This window comes from Bombus affinis, chromosome 16 (genome assembly GCF_024516045.1).
Source record: "Bombus affinis isolate iyBomAffi1 chromosome 16, iyBomAffi1.2, whole genome shotgun sequence".
Lineage (NCBI taxonomy): Eukaryota > Metazoa > Arthropoda > Insecta > Hymenoptera > Apidae > Bombus > Bombus affinis.
In genome coordinates, this window is record NC_066359.1 from 4,864,509 (window position 1) to 4,892,303 (window position 27,795).

General features: G+C 34.8%; 1 protein-coding gene across 3 annotated transcripts in view; it reads right to left on the reverse strand.

The window, feature by feature from the left end:
• Positions 1-27,795, reverse strand: part of LOC126925741 (probable cationic amino acid transporter) — a 67,433-nt gene that overhangs the window by 28,595 nt on the left and 11,043 nt on the right. Inside the window, exons 2-4 of one of the 3 annotated variants that reach the window (XM_050741658.1) lie at positions 10,247-10,398; positions 8,734-8,887; positions 3,328-3,558 (exon numbers count right to left, since the gene is read on the reverse strand). In XM_050741658.1, coding sequence (XP_050597615.1) covers positions 3,328-3,558; positions 8,734-8,887; positions 10,247-10,393 — 532 coding nt within the window. In that variant the 5' untranslated portion in view covers positions 10,394-10,398. The other 2 variants (XM_050741660.1, XM_050741659.1) reach the window with 2 other exon arrangements.

Here is a 27,795-nt window from a genome sequence, read left to right on the forward strand (position 1 = left end):
TGGAACACCTGTGGACAGCTTATGTGTCTTATATGAAACATTTAGAAGAACGACTGTTCAATTGATTGAGAAATTAGATTTTATTTTGAAATTATACAGGCTATAATAGAACATGCGAGACTAACTTTGGAAGCTGGTTGTACGACAAATAAGAATGAAAAAGATTTATATAAACGTATGTTCAAAAATCTATCTTCACACACAAATTTACTCTTTTGATTTTGTATTACACGATTACCTTTGTACGAAAGACGCTCATGCATTTAGACGTAATCAGCTCTTGTTAGAAATTGTGGAATGAACCGCATTGTTAGAGTGAATATGCGAACTGGATTCGTAGAATCTTTTCTCGCGCTAGAGAAATCTGATAATCAGATTACCAACGTATTTGTCGCGGGGTAAATAACAAACCTTTGGGTGCAAAGGGTCGATTCCATCTCATGAAATTAATTTCGCCGCAAACTCAACTCTCGTTGCTTACTTGCTTTCCTAGTGATAGTAGTGAGAAAATGGGCGGATCAGCAGTCCTTTTTCTATTTTCTTTTTTCTTTACATAACAGGTGTGTCTCTGTGAGAAAATCAAGTATAGCATTAATAAAACAAATTATAAAGACTCTTCATGATTTTCTTGACTATAAATAACACTGAAAATAATATAAAATAATGATAAATTGTACATTGAAGTAACTACATTGAACATATGAATTATTAAACATTTGCTAAATAAATGTTTTATAAATTATTTAAGGTCTGGCTGTCTTGAAAGAATGCATTTACACAGGCCTCGGTATCAGTAGAACAATCCCATAGTCATACAGACATCAAAGTGTCACGAGCCAAATACGAGACGCATAAGCAATACTCTCAAGTAGAACAATCCGCCACTAGCGAGACACTCGAGTAGAATGATCCTTGTACGCGATCGATCCACCACGAATAGAATGTTCCACTTTCGCGTTCGCCAGTAGAAGCGCCGCGTGAGTAGCCAGACATCCAGAAATGTAACAGGGAGACCGGATATCCAGTTACCCGGGTTCCTCTTTGTTGTTTCATCAACCCGTGTTCATACCGCGTAATAATCGGATGCAGTAGAATAATCCTAGCACAAGTCCGCACATAGGGACTGGGTTACATAGGGTGTCCTAACAATTTTGATATAGGCAACAAGGAGAGTATTTCTACGTGAAAAAATAAATGGAAAATATGCAAAATATATGGAGTATTATAATAAAAAGGAAACATGGAAGGTTTTAGCATTTCTGAGAAAACGAACACTTATTTTTCGATGTATCATGTTACAATTTTATATTCTCTCATAGGTATTATATAAGAGTGAGATATTTTATTCATCGTTTTATTCTGCACCATTTTTAACTTTTCTTTGTAATATGAAGTAATATGTAATGCGTTAAATTAGACCGTGAAAAATGGAAAGTACATTGTACACCAGAATTTCTTGTAATTACCATGGAACTGCAGGAAATTTTCATTCAAATTAATACGACGTAGCCCGTGATAATGAGCACACACAGTAGCATAACACAGGAGGAAAAATGTAAAATTCAAAATTCGTTAAAGTTGACATTTCCCTTTTTCCTCGTGGATCCTTCATATTTAAAATTGGTTAATTGCTGACTGAATACGAGAAAAACAGTTAGTGGTTTGAAACGAAAATAAGTGAAATATATGGAATAAGATTTTCCCCCTGAGAGGCCTCGTTTTCAAGAAAATAGAATTTGAAAACGTATTCCGTAAAAAAAGTAAATTGTCAAATTTGATTTTCTTGGAAATAGAGTATCCTGTGAAAAAACTGTATTCCACATTTTCGATCAATTTTCGCACCTAGAATAACGTCCCGCCGACTCTTCTCTCCTGTCCAATCCGGATCCGACCAAATTCGAATATATTTGACAAAATTTCAAATTCGATTTTCTCAAAATCAAAACGTCATGCGAAAAAATTTCATTCTACATTTTCGACATATTTCCACACGACATATTTCCTCCTGCCGATGATTTTATCCTGTCCAATCGAAAATTAGCCAAGTTTGGGTATATCCGACAAATTTTCAGATTCGATTCTCTGGAAAACGAAGCGTCATATGAAAAAACTTTATTCTACATTTCTAATTTACTTTTTAACGTACAGTTACTCGGGCTTTCTATTGTACCATGATTTCTGGACATCCTGTACATGTGCAAGTAGTATGAGTCAACGATTTATCGGATCAGCCATGAAATCTTCATGCTCAGTCTTCGCAGCACTGCCACTTGTGAAACATCGTATTAACGACCACGACGAGCGTGAGTAAAAGAAACAGACTATCAAATGAAGTTTCTTTGAGCTGGTACGCGATGTAAATCTCTCTTCTTCGTGCATTTTCGCCTATGCATTTCAGCTCCTTTGATGGATCACGGAAAAAATTGTCGGACCTGTTGTATAAAAGTACTGTGGCTACCTTTTTACCATTTTGCCTAGAAGCGATAATGTACCACCTCTTAGTTCCTTTTAGCGCAGGTGCAATTTTCCAGCGGTTCATAATGCCATCTCCTAACCGTTTCCTTTAAGAAACGCTTTTTACCAAGTAACTTATAATATAGTATCTTTTAAACATCTTTTCACGTGAAACTATTTTTCAATTAGTCATAATGATAGCCTTTACCGTCCTTCCCAGAGGGAAAATTTCTTTTCGAAATTTGTCGTAAGCGATGACCTCATAATAATTAACAGCGTTACCCATTATCATTTTTATTTATTTATTTATTTCTTTTTTTGCAAGTTTTTAACGAGTACGTAAACTCAAAAATAGATTCTCATGAATTCGGCAAAAATTCTTCGAAAATACGTAAATAGATCGTATAGCCTTCATCTTTTCGAAATATGTAGTGACCAGGAACAAACACGAACAGTGTGCGTCATTAGAATGTTCGAAAAACATTATCCCTGTGAGAACGATGCATATTCAGGTGCTAATAAACGCAAACAGCCGACACACGACTGTCGATAAGTTTCTCAAATAGATTCCACGTTGTTTCTAAAAACAGTCGTTCATCAGCAACGTAGCATAAATGTATAAATGTTGCGTGTTACGTGTACAGTTCGTGATAAATACAAATAATACAAATGTCATACATACAAATGTCAGGATCGTTTTTAATAAATTCACTTGAATGATGGAACTTGTTTATCCCGCGTGTAATATTATGAAAAATTTCAAGTCCCAATGTAATGATAATTAGCAGATTCCATTATACATTTTGTAGTCGCGGTATGGTGAGCGGATGGGGTAGGAACGTAGTTAAACGGTTGAATGGGATAGTAGCTCACCGAAAATGGTTCCCACGCTGTTGGCTATCGCTCCGGAAACGGCTCCATTCGTAAGGGCATCCAGGCAGGCGCTAAGAGCGCAGGCACACGCGCTCGTACCTATAAGGTACTCCAGTATCATGTTCCATCCAATAATGAATGCTATTAATTCGCCTACGGTCACGTAACTGTACATGTAAGCGCTGCCAGTTGTGTGAGGCACTCGTACTCCAAACTCGGCGTAACATGCTCCTGTAACATCAACACGAAACATCATGTTCGATTAAATAAAATCCAAAGGTGCTGTTGTTATTTCTTTGGCTAATTTTTCTTACTCCCACATTTCAGGATTATTCTTTTGATAACTGTATTATCACGTAAGCGTTTATTATATATTCGATAAAGCGCCTTTATGACATTCAACACTGAATCATCGATCGCGCACTTCTTTTTTTTGGTTTTTAGGTTATCTTCCGAGCTCCTCAATATTATTACTATTAATAATATTTTCAATAAAATAATAACTAATTGTTGAACCTGGGCCCATAACCTGCTGTTATTTCTGTATTTAGAGGTAGGATCACAAAAGCTATTATTTTATTCTTTGAACAAATCTATCACACCGTTCTGAACCGAAAAACCTTTATTGCACTTTCTTACATAGACTAGGGATAAAAAGCAAAAGAATATCTTAAACCTATCGATCAAATCTATCGATTGTATCTAGAACTATCTTCTAGTTACTATTTATTGTAACTAGCGTATCTGCATATAGATGGCGAGCGCGAACTCACGTTGTCATTTTCAGCAGGAGTAGATATTAGTTTGGATAAGTAACGTAGAATTCCAAAGGTTGCAATCTAACTTGGTTCATACATTTCTTAGTAAAATTCTTTATCTTTGGTGAAAGGAGGCTACCGTATAAAAAACTGACTGAACTTTGTGTGGCCAATCAAATGCATAGTCACACGATTTAGATTTCTGTCCACGTTAACACGATAGGGAATATGAGAAAAATTCTCGGAACTTTCTTTGATGTGATATAACAAAATTTGTAAAAAGCTGTTGACAAAATATTTGGAAAGCTTCTAAAAATATTTTTTATTACAATTAATTAATTTCTACATAGTATGAACAAAAAGTAGCCAGAATATTTTTCAATACAATATGAAAAATGTTGTGAAAATTCTTGCAAATTAAAAGCACCGCGCAAATTCCCAAACTTCATTCCTCTTTCTTTCTTTCTTTCTTTTTTCAACAATATCGAAAAATTTGCCTAACCTCAATTTCAACCAAATATAAAAAGTGTTCTGAAAATACTTATAAGTGAACCAACCAAGAAGTATGCATTTTCAATAGCTTCAAAAGTTTCGCACCGTATTGAAAATTCCTCTGAGAACATTTTCCAATGGAAAATATCACAAAAGCTCTCAAAGCCATTTCGACCTTTTTCATTAATATCAACAAGCTTTGTCAAGCTATTGTTTCAGCAAAATAGCAAAAAATTCCTGAAACGTCTGATTCGCGTTCGAAAAAAGAAAATCGATGGATAGTAGCCAGAGAAACATCAACAGAATAATGAGGCAGAGGAGGCGATTAACGATATGACATGATAAATTAGCAGTCGGCACCGGCGTACATCACAGTTATCGACGTTTTAATCCGTTGGTTGATTCGATCGGACAACCAGCCACGTTCTGATGTAACAGCTGATTAAAGCTTCACGCGTTTAAAGGCCGCTAATTGATGCGCGAGTACGACCTGCAATGATTTAAATTAATTAGCCTCACGGCGTCAATTTCCTTCCTGATTTTTCACTTTCTTTTTTTTTTCTTTTTTTTTTTTTATTTCATTGGCCGTGACACGTACCTCGCTTGAATAAATATTAATATATTCGATTCGCGTTTCATCGCCGATAATTTCGACGTATGGCGGCGGATAATTTTCAGACATGATAATTAAGCACGCTTACAACGTGTTTGTTTAATTCGTTTATTTATGAAACTATCGTATTTCGCGACGATATCAACGTGCAATTTTCGTGGTATTTTAGATATACGCTATCGGGACAGACGTAGGAGCTTCGGTCTGGAAACTGGCTTTTAACTCGGCAAATATCGAACAAAATAACGCTATGATAGCAAGAATAACGAATGAATAATTAGCTTGTGTTTTTGTTTAACTTGTGAGAAATTTATGGAAGCAAAAATATTTTCCGTATAAAATTATGTTAGTATTCTCTTCGATATAAGAAGGAAACATATCGTATGTTTTCTTTAAATTCAAAAATCTTCTCTAAATATTCTCTTTAATGCAAAAAAAATATGCTGTACCTTTAGAAAACAAGATACAATATATTTTACCTCGAGGAGGATGCTAACATATTTTAGAAAGAATATTATATATTCTATATAATATATAATATTTTATAATATAACATATTTTACATAGAAAGTATCTTAACATTCCCAAGTTGGAAATAAAAATTTATTAATACAATGCCTTGTGTATTGTCACGTATTTTATCAATCAATATATTTTATATACAACGTATTTCCATTAATTGAACATATTTCATATTTTTATTTTCACAAATTGAAAATGAAAATATGCAGCACCACGTATTTCCTTTACGTCAACAAGAATATATTTCATACAGAAGATATTTCTATTTTAAAGATAATATACAATGTATTGTACATGTCTTTTTATAATACATTATTATTGTATATCATAGAGAGCTGAGAGACAAACGCCACGTAGCAATCCACGTACAGTTATGGGATTCACGCGTCTGGTTATAGGAAAGCAAGGCTGATGTGCAGCCCGTAAATCTAATCCGACATTCTTTTCCACTCGCCTCGAGCCATAGCAGCTGTCCTGCCGTATATGTGTCAGCAAACAGAGATGTATGGAAGCACGTGCACCATGGTGATCATGGACTATATTCGTGACCGGTGGCCTGATATAGGGAAAATAGGAAAACGGGTTTTTCCAACGGCAAGGGAAGGTTTGATGATATAAGTTAGATGGGAAAATGGATAATACAATTATAGTATACCACGTGTCGTGTAACTGTAGTTTTGTGAAAATAGTTTTGCAACGAAAGTGGTAAAAGATTTTATCAGATAAAATGAAATTGCTTATTGCTTAATATCGTAGAGGTTTCAAGGTCAGTACACTTTTTTATGGTATGGCATCAAAGTGGAAAATAAGTTTAAAAGCTGTGTGAAGTTTGATTTTGCAAAATTTATGGAGCTATGCTACAACGTTGACATTTTCGAATGTTTGTTCAATTAGTCCATTTTCACGCTCGTTCATTTTGATACATTTTTATGGAAATTTTGTTTCAATCCATTAGGAAGACTCAAAGAGAATAATTCAAATGAAATAATTAAAAAACAGGATTTTAGTTGATTCTGCTTTATACTGTAAAGAAGCAACGATTGCTATAACTAGTTAGACAATTGTTAAAGAGTATCCCATGATATACACCGGTCGGACAAAGGAAAGTATAGCCAGGCTCTATATCTGTCTAGACAGCCTATAAGTAGAAGCAGACTGTACATTGTCAGACACTTGTAAGTCTTTTAAGATGTGACATGATAACACGATTTGTAAGTAGAATATAAGCTATATCCCGAGTATAGCAAGTAAAATAAAATTATACGTGGCATTCTGTTTTTAAGGAGAATAACTTTACGTATAATCAGACTTTGGAATAAAATTGCGGTAAGCAGAATATTATACAAACTTGTATTTTTCATTAACTTAACACGTGTGCTTTAATTGCAATTATTTCTATTTAAAATTCGTTTCAACATTTTGATAAGTACAACACAGTGTTCCAAGTAGAATATCACCAATTGTGATCAGATTGTGATCAGACGGGCAAGTGAAACAAGATGTTAAGGAGAGTAACTTCACATATAGACAGACCATAAAATACAGTTATACTAAACAGGGCAATGGAAGAATTTATTTTTATTATCTTCGTGTATGTTGTACGTGTAAAGATATACTTCATGTATTGTACATTAGAGAAATTGTTTCTGGCATGTACGTCGACTAAATTCTATTTTACGAATTCTCTAAGCGGAATACAGCGTTCCAAGTAGAATATAATCGACTTTAACCGGACAGAAGCAAGTAGAACAGAATTATACATAACAGCTAAGTTCTAAGGAGAGTAACTACGTACATGGTCAGACTTCGAAGTAAAATTCCCCTAAGGAAGACAATATAACGATTTATCTTTTAATTATCTTCGCGTATATTATAGTCGCGCATCCAAAAAATGTTGTCTAATAGCGTCATCGATTATAATTCACTTAATCATTTAAAATGAGCATTCCTGTGAATGTTCTACGAATGCTTGAAAACGACATCGATTGTTCTCGTCACAGAAAGAATGAGCAATGAGAAAGAATGTTTTTATGGCGTATGCTTGCAAATGTTATGATTAATTCTAAACGACAAAAAGGAAACGACGATACGCGATTTCTCGACTATTTATACGATAGGGGTCATCTGTACATGCGTAAAGATAATTTCATTCGTTTCATTTCTTTATAAAGATTTGATAAACAGGCTTCTAAACGCGTTAAATCATCTGATATCGATTTTTAGAAAAATTATACATTAGAAATGATATGCATTTGTTGATCTTTGTCCCGAATCCTCGTTCAAACGAGGATAATTTCATTAGAGTGGGGAGCGATCGAGCATTCATTCGTCTGATGTAAACGCGCCCTAAGGCAACGATGAACCGCGTGTACGACCGGCGGGAGCCACTTTAAAATCTTTTCAAGTGGAAACAGAATTGGATCACGTGATGTTTTACCGCCTTGGACCGCTCTCGACGGTTTCCGCCACACAAACACCGTAAATCTAATCCGACCGCGTATCTAGCCGACGATAAATACGGTCGAGAATTCTCGCCGGCAGCGATGGTAAAACAACGCTTCCCATGAAGACATACTGCTCCCACAGCTGCGTATACTATACTTTTCCCAAACGTTTCTTTAACACACAAGAGGGTTAAAACATCCTTCATCTCGAGGGAAAAACACATAATCCTTGGACTTGTTATTACAGGCTGATATTTATCTTACAATATTTCATTTTATTTTCAATATTTTGTTTCTGGATGTGGGCTACATTTTTCAGTATTTACAGAAAATTTGCAAGATACTTTTGCCATTGGTGGAAGCAAGAGAGATCGTCCATATTTTGAAATATTAAGAAAAAATGAGCGAGATTAATAACAAATTAAAAATAACTGGTTTTGTCGAAATACTGATTGGTGGAATTGTACCTTCTTGCAATTTATGGTTTCATATTCGTTTTCTTTTCTTTTTGATGTTTAAGTTTCTGGCTTCTTCTATATCGCATAAATTTTGCTAATTCTTGTAAGAGCTAACTTACCGGAAAAGATGGAAGCAATGGCCGCGATTATGAAGGAGATGACGACGCCTGGCCCAGCGACGCTGCGCGCCACCATCCCCGCGACTAGGTACATCCCTGTCCCAACGCAGGAGCCAACCCCCAAGGACGTCAGGTCCAGAGTCGTCAGGCACTTCTGTAGCATAGAAACTTTCGTTTAACAGTCTGTTTTATAATCTGTCTGTTTTATAATATTATCTTCAATATTTAATGCAATATTATATATACATATAATATTCAGTAATATATTTAGTCCTCTGAAGTAAAGAATTATGTCATTGGCATTAGAAAATTGTCTGTCGAATTTCTTAAAAAAAGAGAAACATGTACTGATAGATATCCAAGAATTTTTTCACCAAATTCTAGTTACTGCAAGAAACTCCAAAATGTAAAGAAACTATTTTCTTCCACTGTTTTCAACATAAGAAAAATAAACTCTAGAAAATATCTAGAGGATTTTTACAAGTCTTCTCACCATATCTGGTGATAAAAAAAAACAAAATTCACTAAATAATTTCAAACAATCCCAACTCGTGAAGAGAGTAATCTCTTTCCCAATTTTTCAGATAAAAAAAAATCAAGTAACAGACACAAACTTCCACTGAAAAGAAAATAACTAAATTGAGAGAAACAATTTCGGAATGTCCTAATATATAAAGACATTAATATGTTCCCCTATTTTACCAGACAAGAAAGATGATGTGTAGGAGCGAAGACATGACATACTGCGAAAAGAAATTAATTCCCCATGGTCTATCATCGCGATGATTGATCACCTAGCCAGAACAGGAGATCTGAAGTAGCGTAGGAGTCGAGCGCAAGGGCTTGTAAAATCCTGTTAAAAATAGCTAGGGATCGATACGTGCAGGTGGATAACACGTACACAGATGCTTCTTCCTCTCAAGAATCCAGAATCTTAATGTCAGTCGGCTTGTCGTCGAAAGAAACATGGAGATTGCTCCCCGGTACAAAAAGGAGAGTTAAATTTGTTCCACGACTCTATTTCACCTTGTCTATTATCGGAACGTACCTACCTACGCGAACCAACATCCATTCGATGAGATAAATAAAGTTTCTGATTCGCTGGAGGATCGTATCAAACCGTGCAAGTGGGAAATCTTTCAGAAAGAATCGTATTTCTAGGGAAAATAAAAAGTCCCTATGAGACAAATTGGCACTTTGTATCTTTCTACTAATATTTGGTAAAATCTTTTGCAAAGCTATTAAAATATTCGGTTAGAATTTTAAAGAGCAATTAGGATTATTTTATGGAAAAAAAATCGTAGAATAAATTAATATTAGTTCTGTACATGTTTCCTTTTTAAATTTTTCGTATATTTCTGAGGGCTAAGATAATTGAAGTTACTGAAAAATTAGGATCGTTGTTTACAATATCAAAAGTTCAAGAATTGAGCCCGTTTTCAGTTGGATTGTTTGAGGTTATGTTTGAAAAAGTTCAAAAGAGAACGAAGACCCAATATGAGAAGATACTTGCCTGTAATTTCTGCTTGGAATCGGTCGGATGCAGTGGCTCCGGTCCAGTTTTCCTCTGGTCACCCTGAAGACTGTCTACATTCTTCGTTCGTATAAATTTCCCGAAGAGCTCCAGGCCCTTTTCTCGGTTCATCAATTCGAGCTTCATTTTTCCTGCAACCAAATGCCATCAAAATATTTAACAAATAACGAACAGGATCATCTTTCTCTTGAAATTTGAAAATGAAAAGAAATGTTAAGGTTAATAGTTGAAATCTCTCGACAAAATTTTAAATCAACCTCACAAAATTCTAGTCTAATTGAAATTTGGCTGACTCATATTTCACGATGTCAACTTTTCTTTCTACCAGGGACACTTTAATGGCAACATTCATCATTCCGAAACTCCCTATTCTACGTCTAATTAACAAACATCTGCACTTCGGTGTCCCTCTTTTACTTTCTATTTTACAAAATTAAATTTATTCACGTTTATTCAAGTTTAGAAACATTTCCCAGTTTTAGCTATTTGACTCGAGATTTTTTACTTGAAAATTTTAGTTTCTCACTATCTCGAGAAATCACTGCACTTTTTATTGTTTCATTAAGAGAAGGCCAATTTTTTAAAATATTTCCTTATTTCGTAAAGAAAAATTGAGGTCTAGTATACAAAACTGAGAGAAGTCAACAGAACAATAGGGAGGTCAAATTTAAGGAAAAAAAATCCCTAGAATCGAATAATTGGATACGAATGAAAATTTGACATGAAGATTGGCGGATGAGTTCGATAGTGTTCCTCATAGATTTTCGAAAGGTTAGGAAGTCGCACAGGCGAATTATCGATTTATTATCCAGCGACGTCTGACGTCGTCTGCGCAGCGTGCGTCTTTTGTCCTTCCACACGATATCCCTGGAAAGAAAGAACCACGCGAAAGAAGAAAATTACGTCCCGCGACCTCATCACTCTTAGTCACTTGCTAGGAACCATATTGCCCCGGGGAAACCACAGCCAAACAGAAAACCACCTATCCAACACGCGACCAGGACATTCTAGCGTATCAACATTTATTTCTAGCAACTTTTCTCCACATAGATGCCATTTTCAAACGTTTATCTCAATTTTGTACGAAACCAAAAATTCATTTCTTAAAACTACGACGACATTGTCTATGGGAGTAATAAAATAAAAAATAGACGAAACAGATAGACAAATATCGAAATATTTTCTAAGTAATTGTTCAAAATCAGAACTTTAATTGAAGAAATACCGTGTGCAACGAAGAAGTTAATTAAAAATGATAAAAGAAGAGAGAATATTGAGATATTTCGAAAGTAAAAGTTAAATAAAGAATTTTTAGAACAGACTGTTCCATTTAGAGAGGTGCTATTTTCAAGAAGAAAAAGACAGTAGACTGAAAATAGAGTGAAAGACGCCAGCGTAGTTCCAGAGAGTAACATGGACGCAATAGAGAAAAGAAGGATTGTGCAAGGGTGTAAACAGGAAGGATAATCGTTCAGGAAAAAAAAGGTGCACTCAGTGAAAGGCACTCGCAGATAAATTATTCAAGGCACGTTCCGAAAGTGGCGTCTATGAAAATGTCCCTTGCGTTCAGCGATGCTAATGGAATTCCTGAACGTTGTCCGATCGCTCACAGACCCATTCTACTGCATCCAAATCCTGCCCATTTTAAATCAACTGTTACATTTTAAGCTCTCTGACATCTTTCAATTCGAATACTGCCTTAATCCATACAGCTGAATATTTGACAATAAATGATTTATTTGTATATTAAAATGGTATCCAAATATACGAGAGAATCCAGAAATTTATTTCAAATAATTGGACCATGGTAGCCACAGCTATAAGTTAGGTTTGAATTAGGTTAGATTATATCTAAATTATATTTGAGTAAAAGCAAAATTTCATTTAAAATAATTGGATCGTGGTGACCACGCCTATAAAGTAAAGTTAAGGTTATATTTATACTATATTTGGGTAAACTTGAGAATAATTTAGGTTTATTTAGGTTAAGTTGAACGAAATTTGGGAAAAGCTAGGTTAGGATTGAATTAGATCTGGGTCAATTTTCAGTTACATAGGAATTAAGTTTGAGTTAAATCGCATCAAGTTTAAGTTGGCAATTTACTTTTCAAGTATCAAAACTGTTTTGAAATTTCTCCGTCGAGCAAGTTTTTATGGCGGTCGTTTCTGGTGCGTTTCCACCGCGGAGGTAGGATACACGCGAAATGAAAATGCCAATTAAAGGCGAGATGGCGGCACGATAGAATAGCGGATGAAAGTTTCGCAATTTCACGGATGACGTTCGGGCATGCACACGAGCGTGCAAGAAATAATCGCGAGCTTTCAACTACCCCCGCGCAATGGGGGCGGGACGTGATTTTTCCGGTTACTTGGTAACGAGCCACAAAAGTGGTTCGTCGGTATGCGACGCGGCATTTCCCGTCATAACGGACACGTACGCGGTTTCGTACAGTTCCGACCAGTTTTTCAAAAGCTTTACGCGATTTTTCTTTCATAAAACTTCTACCTAACCTCTCTCTGTCCATTTTACATTTTTATTTCGCTTCAATGAAGCTTATGACTGAGTGTGTTTCGTTTACATGTAAATGCCCACTCAAAAATAGAAAATGGCGTCCAAAAACAATTGTTCTTGAAATTTTTATACGAAAAGATAGTTTAAAGGTTAGGGAAGAAATCAAAACGAATTCTCGTGAGGATAAAATATGTCGATTATTACTTGTGAACGATTCCTAACCTCTAAAACAATATTTTGTATTGATATTTAATCTTCTAAATAATTTCTAAAATGTTCATGCTTATAGTTCCAGTAAGAAGAGGCCTGTAGAGGCTTATAGAGAGATTAGGAAACATCATAGACGAGAATAAACAAGGAATAAGGATTCTTGTGAGAACAGAATATATATAATTTTTAAGGCTCATTGGTTAATCGTTATTCGTAAACGATTTCTAACCTCTAAAGTAATACTTTATACCGAAATTTTACTTTCAATATCAAAAATGCTCATTCTCATATCTTCCAAAAGGAAGATGCACATTATAGATTAGGAAATTTTTGTGAATAATAGTGGAATGTCTCTGAGGTGACATTTCAACGACGCAATCTAAGTCCCGGATGTCGAGTCTTTCTGATGCGTGCAGTGCATGTTATCTCTTCCATCTGCGCTGTCTCTTTGAGTCTGAAATTCCAAACTGCAGTATATTGTTGTTAATTGTATCACTATCCATATCGTTCAACTCTCTGGGTTAGATAGCCTTCTGACGTCAAACTACCAAGCGTATACCTTGCCGCAATTTATCAAGCTTTATTAATCCTAGTATGGATCATAGCTGACCACAACAATTTTATTTGATATTTCATATTTAACGTGATGAAGGCCATTAGTGGTTATTCTCGTGCACGATATAAATTAAAATTAGGTAACCAAGTACCAAGTAAATTAAAATTAAGTAACAACGTAAAGCAACCTAAACTGTAATCTAACCCAAATTTCACCCAAATCCAATTCAACTGTAACCTAACCTTCCCAAAATTTAACCTCACATTTAACTCGATAAAAACCATAGTGGCGTAAAGTGTATAATACAAATTAAAATTAAGAACGTTATAGAGAAATTGCAATTTCAATATTTAGAGAAGAAAATTTTGGCAAGTAGTTTCGAAGATCATTAGGTAGAAAACTTATTCAGAGGTATCTTGATGCCATGCAAATTTTATTTTCGTACCACTATGAATTTTGTGCACCTCCAAAATTACGAATCCCACCTTCTATCTCATGTACACTCTCGTAAAACACACTTTAGAGGAACTATTTTAAGAGTTAACTCAGTATCTGTAAAGGGTTCCATCCTCCTTTGTGGAACGAACTTCGAAACGTTCAAAATAGATTACGAGGTTCCTTTAAATATTTTTGTCGTGAACACCTATTATCTGGCACTAACTGATTTGCCCCGGATAATTCGCTCCTGTTGAACGATTTCAAACATGGCGTCAGACAGCACATTAAGCACCCCAGTGAAAAGTTTGAAAGAGGTTAACTTGGAAGTACCACGATCAAACAAGTTCTCCAAGCTTTCGACGAAAATCTAATTTAGCGCATATTCTCGGAGGAAACTCGCTCGCAATTAATGAGAAGCTGGCTTAGGTGTGTGCAGCATGAAGAAGCAATAGAAAAATTTCATTCCATATTTTCGATATATTTTTTCACGTAGTATCGCCTCCTTGGCTATTTTCATAGCAACAAATGTGTCGAATGATGCAAGACTAATGCCAAACTCGCCATAAAGTCGTTTAAAGTTCCATTTTGGAACTTTTAATGATTCAAAAGGAGGCTCGTCCAAAGCCATTCATTTCGAAAGGCATGGAAGCGAGAATTCTACCCTTTTACCAAACTTTGATGGTGGATTCGTGCACCGAGGAAATTTATGAAGCGCGATTCATTTGTTTATTTATGGCTGACGGTGCATCCGCAACGGGCGATAAACGGGGCCGCCGGCTACTAAACTGCCTTCTGCATGAAGAAGCGCGATACGACCTAACCTAGACGTTCGCCAAGAGCTTGCCAAGGTGAAACGCACCTATTTTTTTGCTCCAAAAAGGTGTAAATATCTTTTGAAGATTTGTGAGACTTTCGGTGGATGTACTCGCAACAAATTTGCAGAGAAAATAGTCGTAATATTAGAAAAAAATTTGATTAATAAGATTGATATCAGTTAAAAAGCAAAGTTAATAACATATAAATTAGGTTAGTTTAGTTTTAACCTAAAGATTACATCAGAATATCAACTTCGTTGAAGAAGGGTACTTATGAAAGAAACCAACTAAGGTGCTACCGGATGAATATGATAGATGAAAAACTTCCAAGTTCTCACATTAATTCCTAACGAGGTTCTAAGTTCTTTCGAGCGAGAACAGGTGTCTCCCCAAGAAAACCTTCTGCGAAATTTTCAGAAAATTGCATTCTCCTCTATTCTACTCTTTTTCCGCTCGTTTTTAATTCGTAATTAAGGGAGAATCGCGATGGTTAATCAGAAATAAGCTGCTCAACCTAGCTTCGTTCACCACTTCCAGTTCTTTAACGAGAAAACCTAACCTACAATAACCTCCAAAATTTTGTAACATTCACAGTTTGCATAAAATCACCTTCATACTTCGAATTATACAGAGTATCCTAAAAATTGTGATCCAATTGAAAAAAGTATGCTTCTTTTGAACAAATATGATCAAATCATAGAAAAAAATTTGGGGAGACTAAATTTCCTATCTTGTTTAACTGAAAACTATATCTTTATGTGCAATACCTTCAGTTTTCAACTTAATTTTGTTTTATTTTGTCATACATTGCCACCCACTTCCTATTTGTACCATAATTTTTGAAATACCTTGTATAATGAGGAAAACAAGGTTAGGTTACAGTCTTTCACGGCTCAAAATATCGCAGTTCAGCCTGTTACACGCTTGACAGTATTATGTTTAACACCATTTCGTCGAACAGGCTCTCGAGAAAGAGCCGAGTCCAAAAGAAACAAAATTATGACGTTTCGTGAACATTGTAGTTCCGCATTGTGAACCATGCGCGTGTGTAACAATGTGAATTATGAATGTTAGGTTAACCCTAACCTCAAACGATAATTGTTTAGCAAACAACTAGAAGCAAGAACGACTAAGACCGTGAACAAGGTAGAAGAAACGCCGAAGGTAATAAGCAGCGAAGCAATTAGAAGAAGTAATGCGGTCGTAAAAGAAGGAAAACGAGAGAAAATGGGAAAACAAAAACAAAAGGCGAAATACGCGAGGTTATAATTGGACAGCCAGGTAGACGTCAACTCTGTCTGCCGCCAGAAATGTGTGCTCCAGTTTCACCGTTAATTATATCATCGTTCCAGACGTGTTCCATGCCAGACAGTAGAATTATCGTATGGAAGAGCCGAGATGCGTAAACGCAACGCGAAATCGCAGCACAGATGATGCCTCAGACGCTCCTTAGTCATGAACCAATTTGTGAAGGTTAGTTTGAACATGATCTATCCGTGAAGTAACGAAACTTTCAATATATTTATAGGAGTGAGATTTCTATTCAAAGTGAAAAATAAATTCTTTTTAGCGGCTCTCTAGAAACTTTATTTAAGGAGAGGTGTGAATTTGAAGCTATCAAATTAAAATTCTGTTACTACCGATACGCATAAATAAAACTTAACGGGGTCAGAGACCCTATGGTGTTAACTTTGCTGCCGCCATTGCCACAGATAAATCACGTGACAGATTGAGAACAGCCGGCGAATGAAATCTCGTTCGATGGATACTCGTTTACGCTTCGTTGCACCCATCCATTGATTTACTCACCGTATTTTAAGGCATGAAAATGGACATAGATGACCCGTGGATATTTTTACAGTCCGCTGAAAGTGGTAACTGGTTCCTGTCAAATAGAACCTGGTGTGATTGATCGAATCCCTTTGTCGATGTATCTACGCTATTTTTTCGTCGTATTAACCATTTATCTGGTATTTTTCTACTTGCTCCAGAAAATAAATTTTCCTCCTCCTTCTTTTTTTCATTTTTATGTAAGAAAAAAGATCTGTAAATGTCATCGAATTACAATTTCAATGCATCAATGCGTGCCATGAATAAAATTCCCTAGTCAGAAGTCAGTAGATCAGACGATAGAAGTGCTGACAATACCATAAGGCGTTTCCTTGAGAAATCGAACCGTGAAATGACCTAGTGGCACCGATGCCGGGCCAATGATGTAGAGAAACTGCTCGAGGACAATTAACTCAGCAGAACCTGAACGTTTCTTTGAGGAAAGTGCTTCGCTACTGGTCGGCCAATCACGGCCTCCATCTTCCAGTACAACCGGGACAAAGGAATTCCCTATTCGGGTCTCTTTTTCGCAGTATCCATAACCCAAAGCAATACTGATTGTTATTACACTTTCCATTCTATTAATTTGAAATACGTCCATGGCATATTACAAATGGGGAGACACAATGGAACAGAATTTTTAAAAAATCGTTTTTCTTATTGATAATCCTGGAAATATGAGGCTCTCTTCACATCTGGGCAATTTCTTTAATTTTTCTCATTTTCTAAAGTTCGAATAATTAGCAATTTTCCTCTTAACTCGTAATAATGCAACAGTGTACAAATTTTTAGCTGAATAAGTAAATTACATTATGGAATGAAAGTAATTATTAATGGGTTGGCTATATACTTTTCATTTATGTATCAAATCAATTTTGATTTTAAATGAATTATCAATGCTAAATAATTTTGATTTTTATATCAAATCAGTTTCTATACATTTTTCGCAAAAGAATATCAAGAGTCCTTGATGGATAGTGACCTTGAAAAAAATTCTGCTTTCCAAGTATAATTTTTTTTTCTTTTTTACAGTGTGCAAAGACCTATACAGGTCAGGATATTTTTGGAAATATCTGAAAGGAAACAGAGAACGTTTGCCAATTCCATGGATAGACGCCTTTGAGACCCTCTCGCATGTCGTGACTCGTTAAGCTGATCAACGATCGCAATTTCAAATCAGTCCTTTAATCTACCGACTGCTATTGGTTATCCATTACGCGTTTAACGAGGTCGCCGCTGCAAGAAACGATATTGCACCGGTATGGATTTATTTACAGCACGTCCTGACCAGCATCCCGCACTTCTTCATCCGCATCCCCTTGAATATCCAATAGAAAAGCGCGATATCCGTTTTTTCCCTATCTTTCTTTTTTATTCAAGGCATTTTTCATAATTCTCTTTAAAACATGCATCCACACGAAGCGGGTAATTTAAGATCGCAGTCAAAATCATAGAATATCATTCTTTCTGTCAGAACTAGTTGAAAAATGTCATAAAATGCGAAAAAGAAAAAATTAAAAAAATATCGTAACCTTGTCCAACTATGGAAAATGTTTTAGCTGATAGAACAACATCTCAATGTTTACCATATGAACGTTACCATATGAAACTCAATGTTTGAACCGATCATTTTATCATAAATATTCGTTAAATCGAATAGAAATAAAAGGGGATAAAATTAGAAAGCTTTTATATCTGTCTAGACATGCTATAAGTAGAATTAAACTGTATATAGTCAGACACGCAATGGTCTGGCAAAATTTGACACAATGACAAGATTTCTAAGTAGAATATAAGCTATGGTCAGATTATAACAAATAGAAGAGAAATATACATACAATACATATTGTATTGTATATTGTATTGTACTATTATATAATAGTAACATTCAGTTTTTAAGAAAAATAACTGTATGGTCAGACTTTACAATAAATTTGCTGTAAGCAGAATATTGTAATAATCTGTATTTTTAGTTAACTTCAAGCATATTTTAATTATAATTATATCTGGGGGAAAATTCATTTTAAGATTTTTATAGAATATGTACAGACCATAAAATAAGATTAGTAAACAGGATAATGGAACAATTTATTTTTTTATCTTTGTGAGTATCGTACATGTAAAAATATACTTGGTGTATATCTTTTATACTTCATGTGTTGTATGTTACAAAAATTGTTTGTGACACAATCATCGGCTAAAATCTATCTCACGAATTTTACAGGCAGAATATAGCGTTCCAAGAATGTAATCGACTGTAGTCAGACACAGGCAAGTAGAACGGAATTATACATAGTAGGCAACTTTTAAGGAGAGTAACTTCGTACATGGTCAGACGTTAAAATAAAATTGCACTGAGCAAGGCAATGCAACGACTTCTTTTTATTATCTTCGTGTACATTATAGTTATATACTTTGAAAATTGTTTCTAAGAGCATCGTAGACTACAATTCACTTAATGCTTTTTTTAAAGCAACAAAGTACCGCGAGCACTCCCGGTGCGAATCATTTAAAAATTTTTCCAAGTGAAGATGAAATTGGATCACGTGATGTTTCACGGTTTCGAACGGTTCTCCACCATTTGCGCTGCTTTAATTATATTTACAGCATATGCCGTTATTAATAGGAGCAATTTTTGACAAAACGACTTAAAATTAAAAATAGCATAAAAGCAGAATGTTTAGCTAAACATTATTGACATTTCTAATGAAAAAGAACATGTGTAATTCCATAAGTTTAATAACTATATTTCAATAATGATAACAAATATATCAAACAATATATTAAAAATTGGAATTTTTTCGGAAAGTCTTATGAGCGTTAGTATACACGCGATGCATCTAGACGTTTCCCGCAGCGTTTTTCCAAAGCCCAACTCGATTTCCTGTCGCGAAACATTAATAATTCGCCGCTGGACTCCTAAGAAAATTCATTACAACTTATTTACCCTAATTTCAATCACGATAATCAATACCCTGCATGCTTCTATGCTTTCACGTGCAATAATTTTCGAAGGGAATCACGAGAAAAGTGCGAACCGTTGTTCATCTGGAAACCACTGGTGAAGACAAAATGGATTCGAATGGAAGAAATAGATGAAAATAGGTTAAAGGTTCAAAATGGAATGGTTGGCTCAGTGGGTAACATGGTTGGCCACCACGCGGTTGAACAAGGTTCGGATCCCTAATACTAAGAAAATTTATTTTCCACGATTTTTAGACGCCATATAGTTGAGGAAACTGATTAGGGGAAAACAGGGGAAAAATGTGGCGACAAATTTACGGAAAATGGGAGGAAATGATGGTGGTTTTCCTAGAAAACGGAGCGGAAAATAGTCTTCAAAACTCTGGGGTAAGGAAACAATTTTGATGGAAATTAGAAGAAAAAAGGAAATAGATCGCGTGAAAAAGGAAGAAAATAAATATTCGAAAAGAAAAATGGATATATAAATATATATCGAGTATCAGAAGAAAATATTTTAAGAATAAGGAAAATATAGAGATAAAGAGGATAATGAAAATGTGGGAAAGGTAATAAATAAAACATAAAGTAAAAGCAAAGGGCATGAAAGGGCACACGGACGAAGAGAAAAATCCGACCCACAAAAAATATTAATTTTCCAAAAACAAACTAGATATAATCAACACTGTTCGAAGCTCCCGTAAAATATGAAATTTCGAAATTCATAGAAAATATATCAGTTAAGAGAGGAAGAGAGAACGAAACATAAATAAAAAGTAAACAGTAAGATGAAAAATTCCAAGAAAAAATGTTATCTTGACATTTCTAAAATAAGATAACACTAGAGGATGAGTGTAAAGACAAAGAAAAACTTGAACGCGTGAAAAAGTAGGTCTGCGATAAACGAAAGCGGAGTAAGGAGAAGAAAGGATGGGAAGGGGTGGGATTTCATTCAATTAAATCGAATGGAGAGAGGAAGGCGAAGAGGGCGAAAGCATCCCACAGTTCGTTCTCGTGTCAGGAACAGCAGAAAACGAAGGCACACTTGCCCGTGAATTTATTTCCCCTATGAAGATAGCTAGCAGGCCGGTTCTTGGCTATCATCCAACTTCTCTAGGGTCGACCTTCGCACCGAGAACGATCTGAACCCACGGACGCATCTATCGGGGGCGTAACCCAACTTCTCCAATCGCCTATTTCATCCCTCGTGCATTATTTCTCGACTTTGAAGTTCACGGAGATAATCCTGTATCGGAGTGCCTTACATTTCTCTACTTTTACCAATTACATAAATAACTTAAGCAAAATTTCGCTTGATAGACGTAGTCATACAGAGACTCGTCAATGTATCTCAAACATTCATCACAGTCATACAAACACAATTGTATGTGTATATATACATATTGTGCATCTTATATAAAACATTTTAAAACCTTATTAACACTATGACGAGAGAAACAGTTGGAAACTAACCTGAAAATATATCGTATGTAGAAATTACAGTACATTTACTGCAAACATATATTCAGTATAGGGTATAGTATAGAACATAGATACTTCTAAAATGATTAAATATCGAGACTCTCATTAATACAATGATTAATAATTGATTCTTGAAATATTTTTTTGATTCCTGTGAAATACATAGTTGCACTAAATATCTTATACTTCTTATGTGCATTTTCCAATTTGTTTCAAGCTTATCCAATTATGATGGTAGAATCTCGTAATAAGATTAATGAAATTTTTATGTATTTCGTATAGCACACATAATATATTCGTAAAATATTGATAAAAGTGGCCACAAGCGTTCGAATACTTTTATGGGCGATTCTACTTCCATGAAATTTCGATTTCAGACACGAAGATAATTTGGAGATCGTTCGAAAGTCGTATAGATAGTCGTAATTCAACGTCAAGGAGTCCGGAGCATCCGGTTTCAACCTGGCCTTTCCGGGTCAAACACTCGCACAGAAATCTTTTTACTTCTGACACGAAAACGCGTACGACCGTGAAACACCGCATAAATTTATCAAAAATGGAACAGAAACTTCCGACTTGAAAGTTGAGAACTTTTGCAGTTGGCAAACTCGAGAACCAAGTAAAAGAAAAGATTTACATCCGTGAGATTCCTGTCTGATGTTTATAGCGTGTTATGAAATGATTTGTTTATTCAAAATATTATAATTTTGGATTTAGATTAATTAATGTATAGAATTATATTCACATGCTTTTAGTTTAAGAAATGATTAGACTAGACGATTATGCAAATTCATGTGTTTATGAATAAAATCAAAGGTACAAAAATTAAACAAAAATTTGTTTCACACATATATTTGTACAAACAAATTATCTATTGCTTTCTTGTTCTCTCTAATTGTACGTAATTTTTTCAAAACGCGTAAAAGACGCAACAGTTGCATTGGTCGTTCAAGCCTTCAAAAATTCAGAAAATATTCCGAGGTACGTATCAATGCCTCTGTTACGTTATGCAATTGTTATATAAAGCAAAATATTTGAAACCTTTCTCAGCAAGAATAAAACGCGTAGAAAGAAATACAAAGTGATAAAATTTCGCTCCATTCGCTTAAGAAAAGTGAATTGAGAATATGAAATAGTTTCACAATTGTTCCTGATATTTTTAAAAACAAGAGAGAAATCTTAGACAATTATGAATAATCAAATAAAATATATTTCGATACCGTGTATTACAATAATAGAATTGAATATTTTTGCGTCAAGGACCACGGTCTAATTTCGTCGCACGGCCCTCTTTTGACCTGGTTTTCATACGGTTTCGGCGCACCTGATCCAACGAGGATATGCCCCGCCTTTGAGCGACGAGAATTCGATATATCAGTCCGTTTCTACATTCTGATCTAACTGTCAAATGGACTTTCTGAATGCATCAGCAATTTCATATCAGCAATACAAAACATTGTATCAACCTAACCTATCACACTCCACTTATTAACAGAAATCAAGACAACCATAAGAAATATATACAGGCTCATAGAAGTATTCAGACACTCGTAGACAAGTTTTATGAACATATTATGCAACAATTTATGCATATAAACCTAAGCATTAATTTTTATTTCGGTTTACTTTACAAGTAATGATAAAGATCATCAGTACTCCTTACCATGTAAAAAGTACCAAATAAAATTGAAAATTCTAAAATTTAATAACCTAACCTCAAACTATTGCATCGAAATTCATGAATGACTCGATGAGACCAGAATAGAAATTACTCTTGCCTTAAACTAATCTAATAATTTTCTCTTGCTGTATTTTAAATGAACAATTCCAAGACGAACTCAATTATGATTCCTCTTCTGAAATCTACTACTGCTAACCTATCTATTATCCACCGTTTCCTCGCTATGTTTTAAATGAACAATTCCAAGACGCAGTTCATTATTATTTCTCCTCTGGAACCTAGTACTATTAACAATTAACATACTATCTACCATTTCCTCGCTATATTTTAAACAAACAATTTCAAAATAAACTTCATTATACTTCCTCCACCGGGACCTAGTGTACTGCTATGAGAACCCCATTATTACTAAACTACTACTACTAGTACTATTAAATGAATCTCTCGTACTACTAAACTACTATGTACCATTTTCCCGCTATAGTTTAAACGAACAATTTCTAAGACGCGCTCCATTATAATTCCTCCAGGGGGTTTATAATAGAGGATCTGGAACTTTGAGCGATTAAAAACAATTACAATGTGACACACGAAACACCAGCATCTAATGAACTGGAAGATACCAACAACAAATAACAGCATACGTTGCCCGCGCAATAATTACAGTCGTCACATTTCTTTCAACCCTGCAAGGGCTGACGTTTTAACGGACAGGCAGTTGTGTACACGACAGGATGCGCCAGGTAAAATGGTGTCTTTGCAGAACTGCAATTACGTTCGCTCGTGTTTCACCGTGACAGCGTCAAAAACATCGCGTTCTGCCGCAATTACCATTTCGAGCGACCGGTTTAATTGAACGGAACGACCCCAACGATTTTTCTTCCCGCCCCTAACTGTTTCGAACGTTAAACATCGGCCATTCTTTATTTTCCAATGATCTGGATGAATATTTACATGGCTACCATAATGATTATACACGGGCACGTTTAATTAAACGGATCCAGGCGGCTACCGGACCATCTTTTTAGGTTAATTGCCGTACGACTTCGTATTTTTACGTTTTCATTTCCTGGTAGTATCCATATCGGGGAAATTTCTTTATTTTGAGAATATTTTAAAATTAGAGTTCTCATTGCAACGTGTTGAACATATTGGAAATTTTGTGCAAGAAAACATTTCGTTAATTCAACCAACTCATCATAACACAAATGCAATATAAATCTCGAAATCTGAAAAATTCGTAAAATAATATAAATATCGAGATTGGAAACACGTGGAAAATAATATAGGTTATAAAATTTCCAGCTTTATTTTAAACAATCGAAGATATTTCAAGTTTAGGAGAAAATTGATTATAAGAGAAGATTTCATTAAATCGACATCCAGCTGCGAGTGTAAAGCAAAGCAGAATGAAGACAGTGGATAAAACCTGTTAACGTCGCTAATTGCATTTCGATTAGGGTCGATAACTGTGTGATGTAACTGGATTCAATACCTTTTCCCCTCTATTTTTCCAATGTCGTGGCCAACGAACAAACCGTGCATTTCCAGTAAAATGGTAGAGACAGTGTGTTGAGCAGAGGATTGGAACATATAGTATATATCGTTGAAATGAGGTTAGGATGCGGGTCAGCCATTGGCAGCGCGAAATATGTAATTCGATTGTTTCAACTGCGCGATGTTTCTTGTAAAACAATGGATAAAACCGGAGCTATTATTAATCCCTTTCGTGATACACTTGAAAACGCTACTACTGCAAATTAAATGTATCACCGTCGGAATTATAATCCCTGATGTCAAATTGCATTAACATTCGAAACTTTAGCAACTTGGAAATTCATCGAAGATGTTCTCATTGCGATATATTTTTCTAAATCATTATATTATATTGAATTTTACTCAAACTGTATTTTATACATTTTAATATAAAAACAAAGTTTTTTTTCTCTTTAAGGCCATTTCCTTTTTTTAGCCAAATTAAGTTGAAATTATCGAATTAAAAGCATCGGATAATTAACAAGTTCATTAATATAATCCTTTCGGTTGTACAACCTGTTCATTAAGAATGGGTCGCGTTATGTGAAACACCGATCGTATAGATGACTGTCCCACTTGTCTAATTAAAATTGACGCACGCCTCTTGGACAACGATAAATGACGATTTCTAGGAAGCCGGCAAATGTGTTCGGCCTTTGTTAATTGAAAATTAACGATAACGATAAAAGTTGATTAATCTACCGTTGTTCGAGCAACGATAATTAATACGGTTGATTATTATCTTCATCGGTGAATTTAAATCGTCGAGTAATAGTTGGGCGAAGAGCCCACTCAAAAAATACGGCGCTGTACCGTGAAAACGTTGACACGCACGCTCGCCAGCCATCGTGGTCATCGATCATGCACCTCTTTTCTCCACGTGGCTCATTGCAACAAATGGTCGCATTAATGTCGCTTCCATTTGGCTATAATCTCATTAAATTATTGCTTCTAAATGGTTGAACTTCGTTTAAAGGTACATCAGATTTTGTATCTTCTTTAATAACATATGATTTTTGCACAAAAATAGTGAAAAATGTAAAATGAAAAATGTATATTATATATTAACTTCATTTATAAATTTTTAAGCCTACATCAGACTACTGCCACAAAAATTCGTATCTGAATAATTTTGAGATTACTTACTTCTCATTAAATAATTTTGCCCTTAAAAAGTACTTAAGAGGTGAGGTTTTTATGTTAATTGTAACGTTATTAAATAAGTGTAAATAACTTGGAAACAACTGAAGCAATATCTCATAGTGGCAAAAGGTGGTCTTTTTGGAATTTATGGCTTCGAATGTGAATGAAATATAGAGCGACACAACGTTATTCTAATCCTGAATGGATTAATCGTTGTCCTTTTATTCCATATTTTATTCCAGGAGTCCATTCATAGCTTCTGTTTCTTTATAACTTAATTATGAGCGAGAATCAATATGCATTCCCCTATTTTCAGCCAGGTTCATCAAAATTTTATATTTACACACGTGGAATCGTTGATTATTCAACAGAATTAGTTCGCAGATTCCTTTGAAGCTTCGCTGCTATCTAATCAATGGATCAAGAATACGAATGTGACTTGTTTTGCTCGCAATTAGATTTTTCCTAGTTAAGAACAGTTTTATCTCCTACCACGTGACCCAGTTACACGTGCATGCCACCAAGCAATGAGACTGGAGGTCTGTATACCATTTATCGTTTCCAATCGTTAATTACCGCCATTATACTTTCCCTAATCTTCATTAGAAATCGATCGCTATCGAAAATTCCCTATACGGTGCATTCATCTGCATGATTACATTTTTATTTACCCTAATCATCGTTTTAAATCAAATATTCTCCGTACGACATATTCTCTGTATTCATTTGCATGATTGTAATATTACTTTCATTCCATTTCCACTAATCTTCGTTGGCTATCATTCCAGATGGACTGTATAGGGAAAAAAATAAACCTGTTAAACACATTCGTTAAGATACGGGAATTCTCCATAAAATTGGCCTTTCTGCCCTATTGCAATTTTATTTTAATTTTATTTCATCTAATAAAATATACAAAACCACACGAGTAGAGGGAAGATGTTGTTTCGACAATTCTCATTTTGAAATTATTGATCATCTATCCATATCAATTCAAGAAAAAAGCCAATCCCAACTTCTAGATGAACAAACAGAAATAGAAGCAGGATGTACATCCAGGAAATTTTCCTAGATCTAGAAACCTTTTTTATATCTTTGATTTGTCTAGTAGATTTCTATGAAGTTGCTATTGACCTTGATACATTATTTGTTTCGAGAGAGCAATATGTAAATTACTGTATATAAAATGTAGAACATTAAAGAATATTAAAAAGAAAATAAAAAAAGATAAACTTAAAGTGGTAAATTGAAGTTACGAAAGAAAACCATAGGGAAGGATATAAATATTTTAAAAACTAAATTCTCTTTAGTAAAATTGTGAGGAAAAAATGGAAAAAAACTGGAAAATGTTTGGAACTTCTAAACATTCAGTAAGAAAAACAAAGGCAAGACTAGGATGAAAATTACTCAGAGTTAAGAGAAATGGTGGCAAACAGATGTTTCGGGAGATTATCTGGTTGGAACGCGTCCAAAACGAGACCACGGAGAATTAGATTGCGGGAATTTTACAAAACCGTGGGGAAATCGGCTTACGATTTCTAGCCGAGGCTTAATCCGCGGAAAATCGGTCTGCAATTGGTCTTAAGTTCGACTATCCTATTCAAGCTGTTGAAAAAGTTTCGTTGCTTTCGCTCGTTTTAAAAAGAAGATTCGAAATCTAAAAAAATAGAAGATTTTTAAAAATTGAAGAATAACAAACGGGAAAAAATATTTGAAAAAGTACAAGGTACTGACAAAAGCGCGATTCTAGTAAAACATTAGAATTTAAGAAAGTAAAGACAATAAAGTTCCATATAACGAAATCTTGAAAAAGGAATTAAATATGAAAATTGATTTTTGAAATGTTAAATTACAAAATAGAGCTTTGAAAATGGTAAAGAAATTTATTAATAATGTTACTATGAGAGGAATTCTCACTACGATTGAGAAAATGCACTTGAATGATGAAACTTTTAATGAGAAGTAAAGTGGAACGGGTGAGATTTCGTGTGCGTGCACGTGATATGGAAACTGTTACCGGAAACAAAACTGGCGAACAGTAATTATCAAAACCTTGCGTAATTTGTGGACGAAGTTCCGTAACAAAATATGCTGGAGACTGTACAAATGTATAATTAGTGTTGGAATTGAATTTAAGGAATTGTCACCAAAATATCAGAATCGTCAAACAAAAGTAATTCAAAAAGAGATTCACATAAAAGAGAATACAGTTATTTTTAGTGAAAGAACTAGCAACAAGCATACAACAAAGCTACCTAAATCAAACTATGAACAGTTTCGTTAAAAATATCCCTAGGAATCAAGGCCTAGTAAAATTCCAACAAAGAAAATTTCAGTAAAAAAGACTTTTAGCAGTTTTAGCAG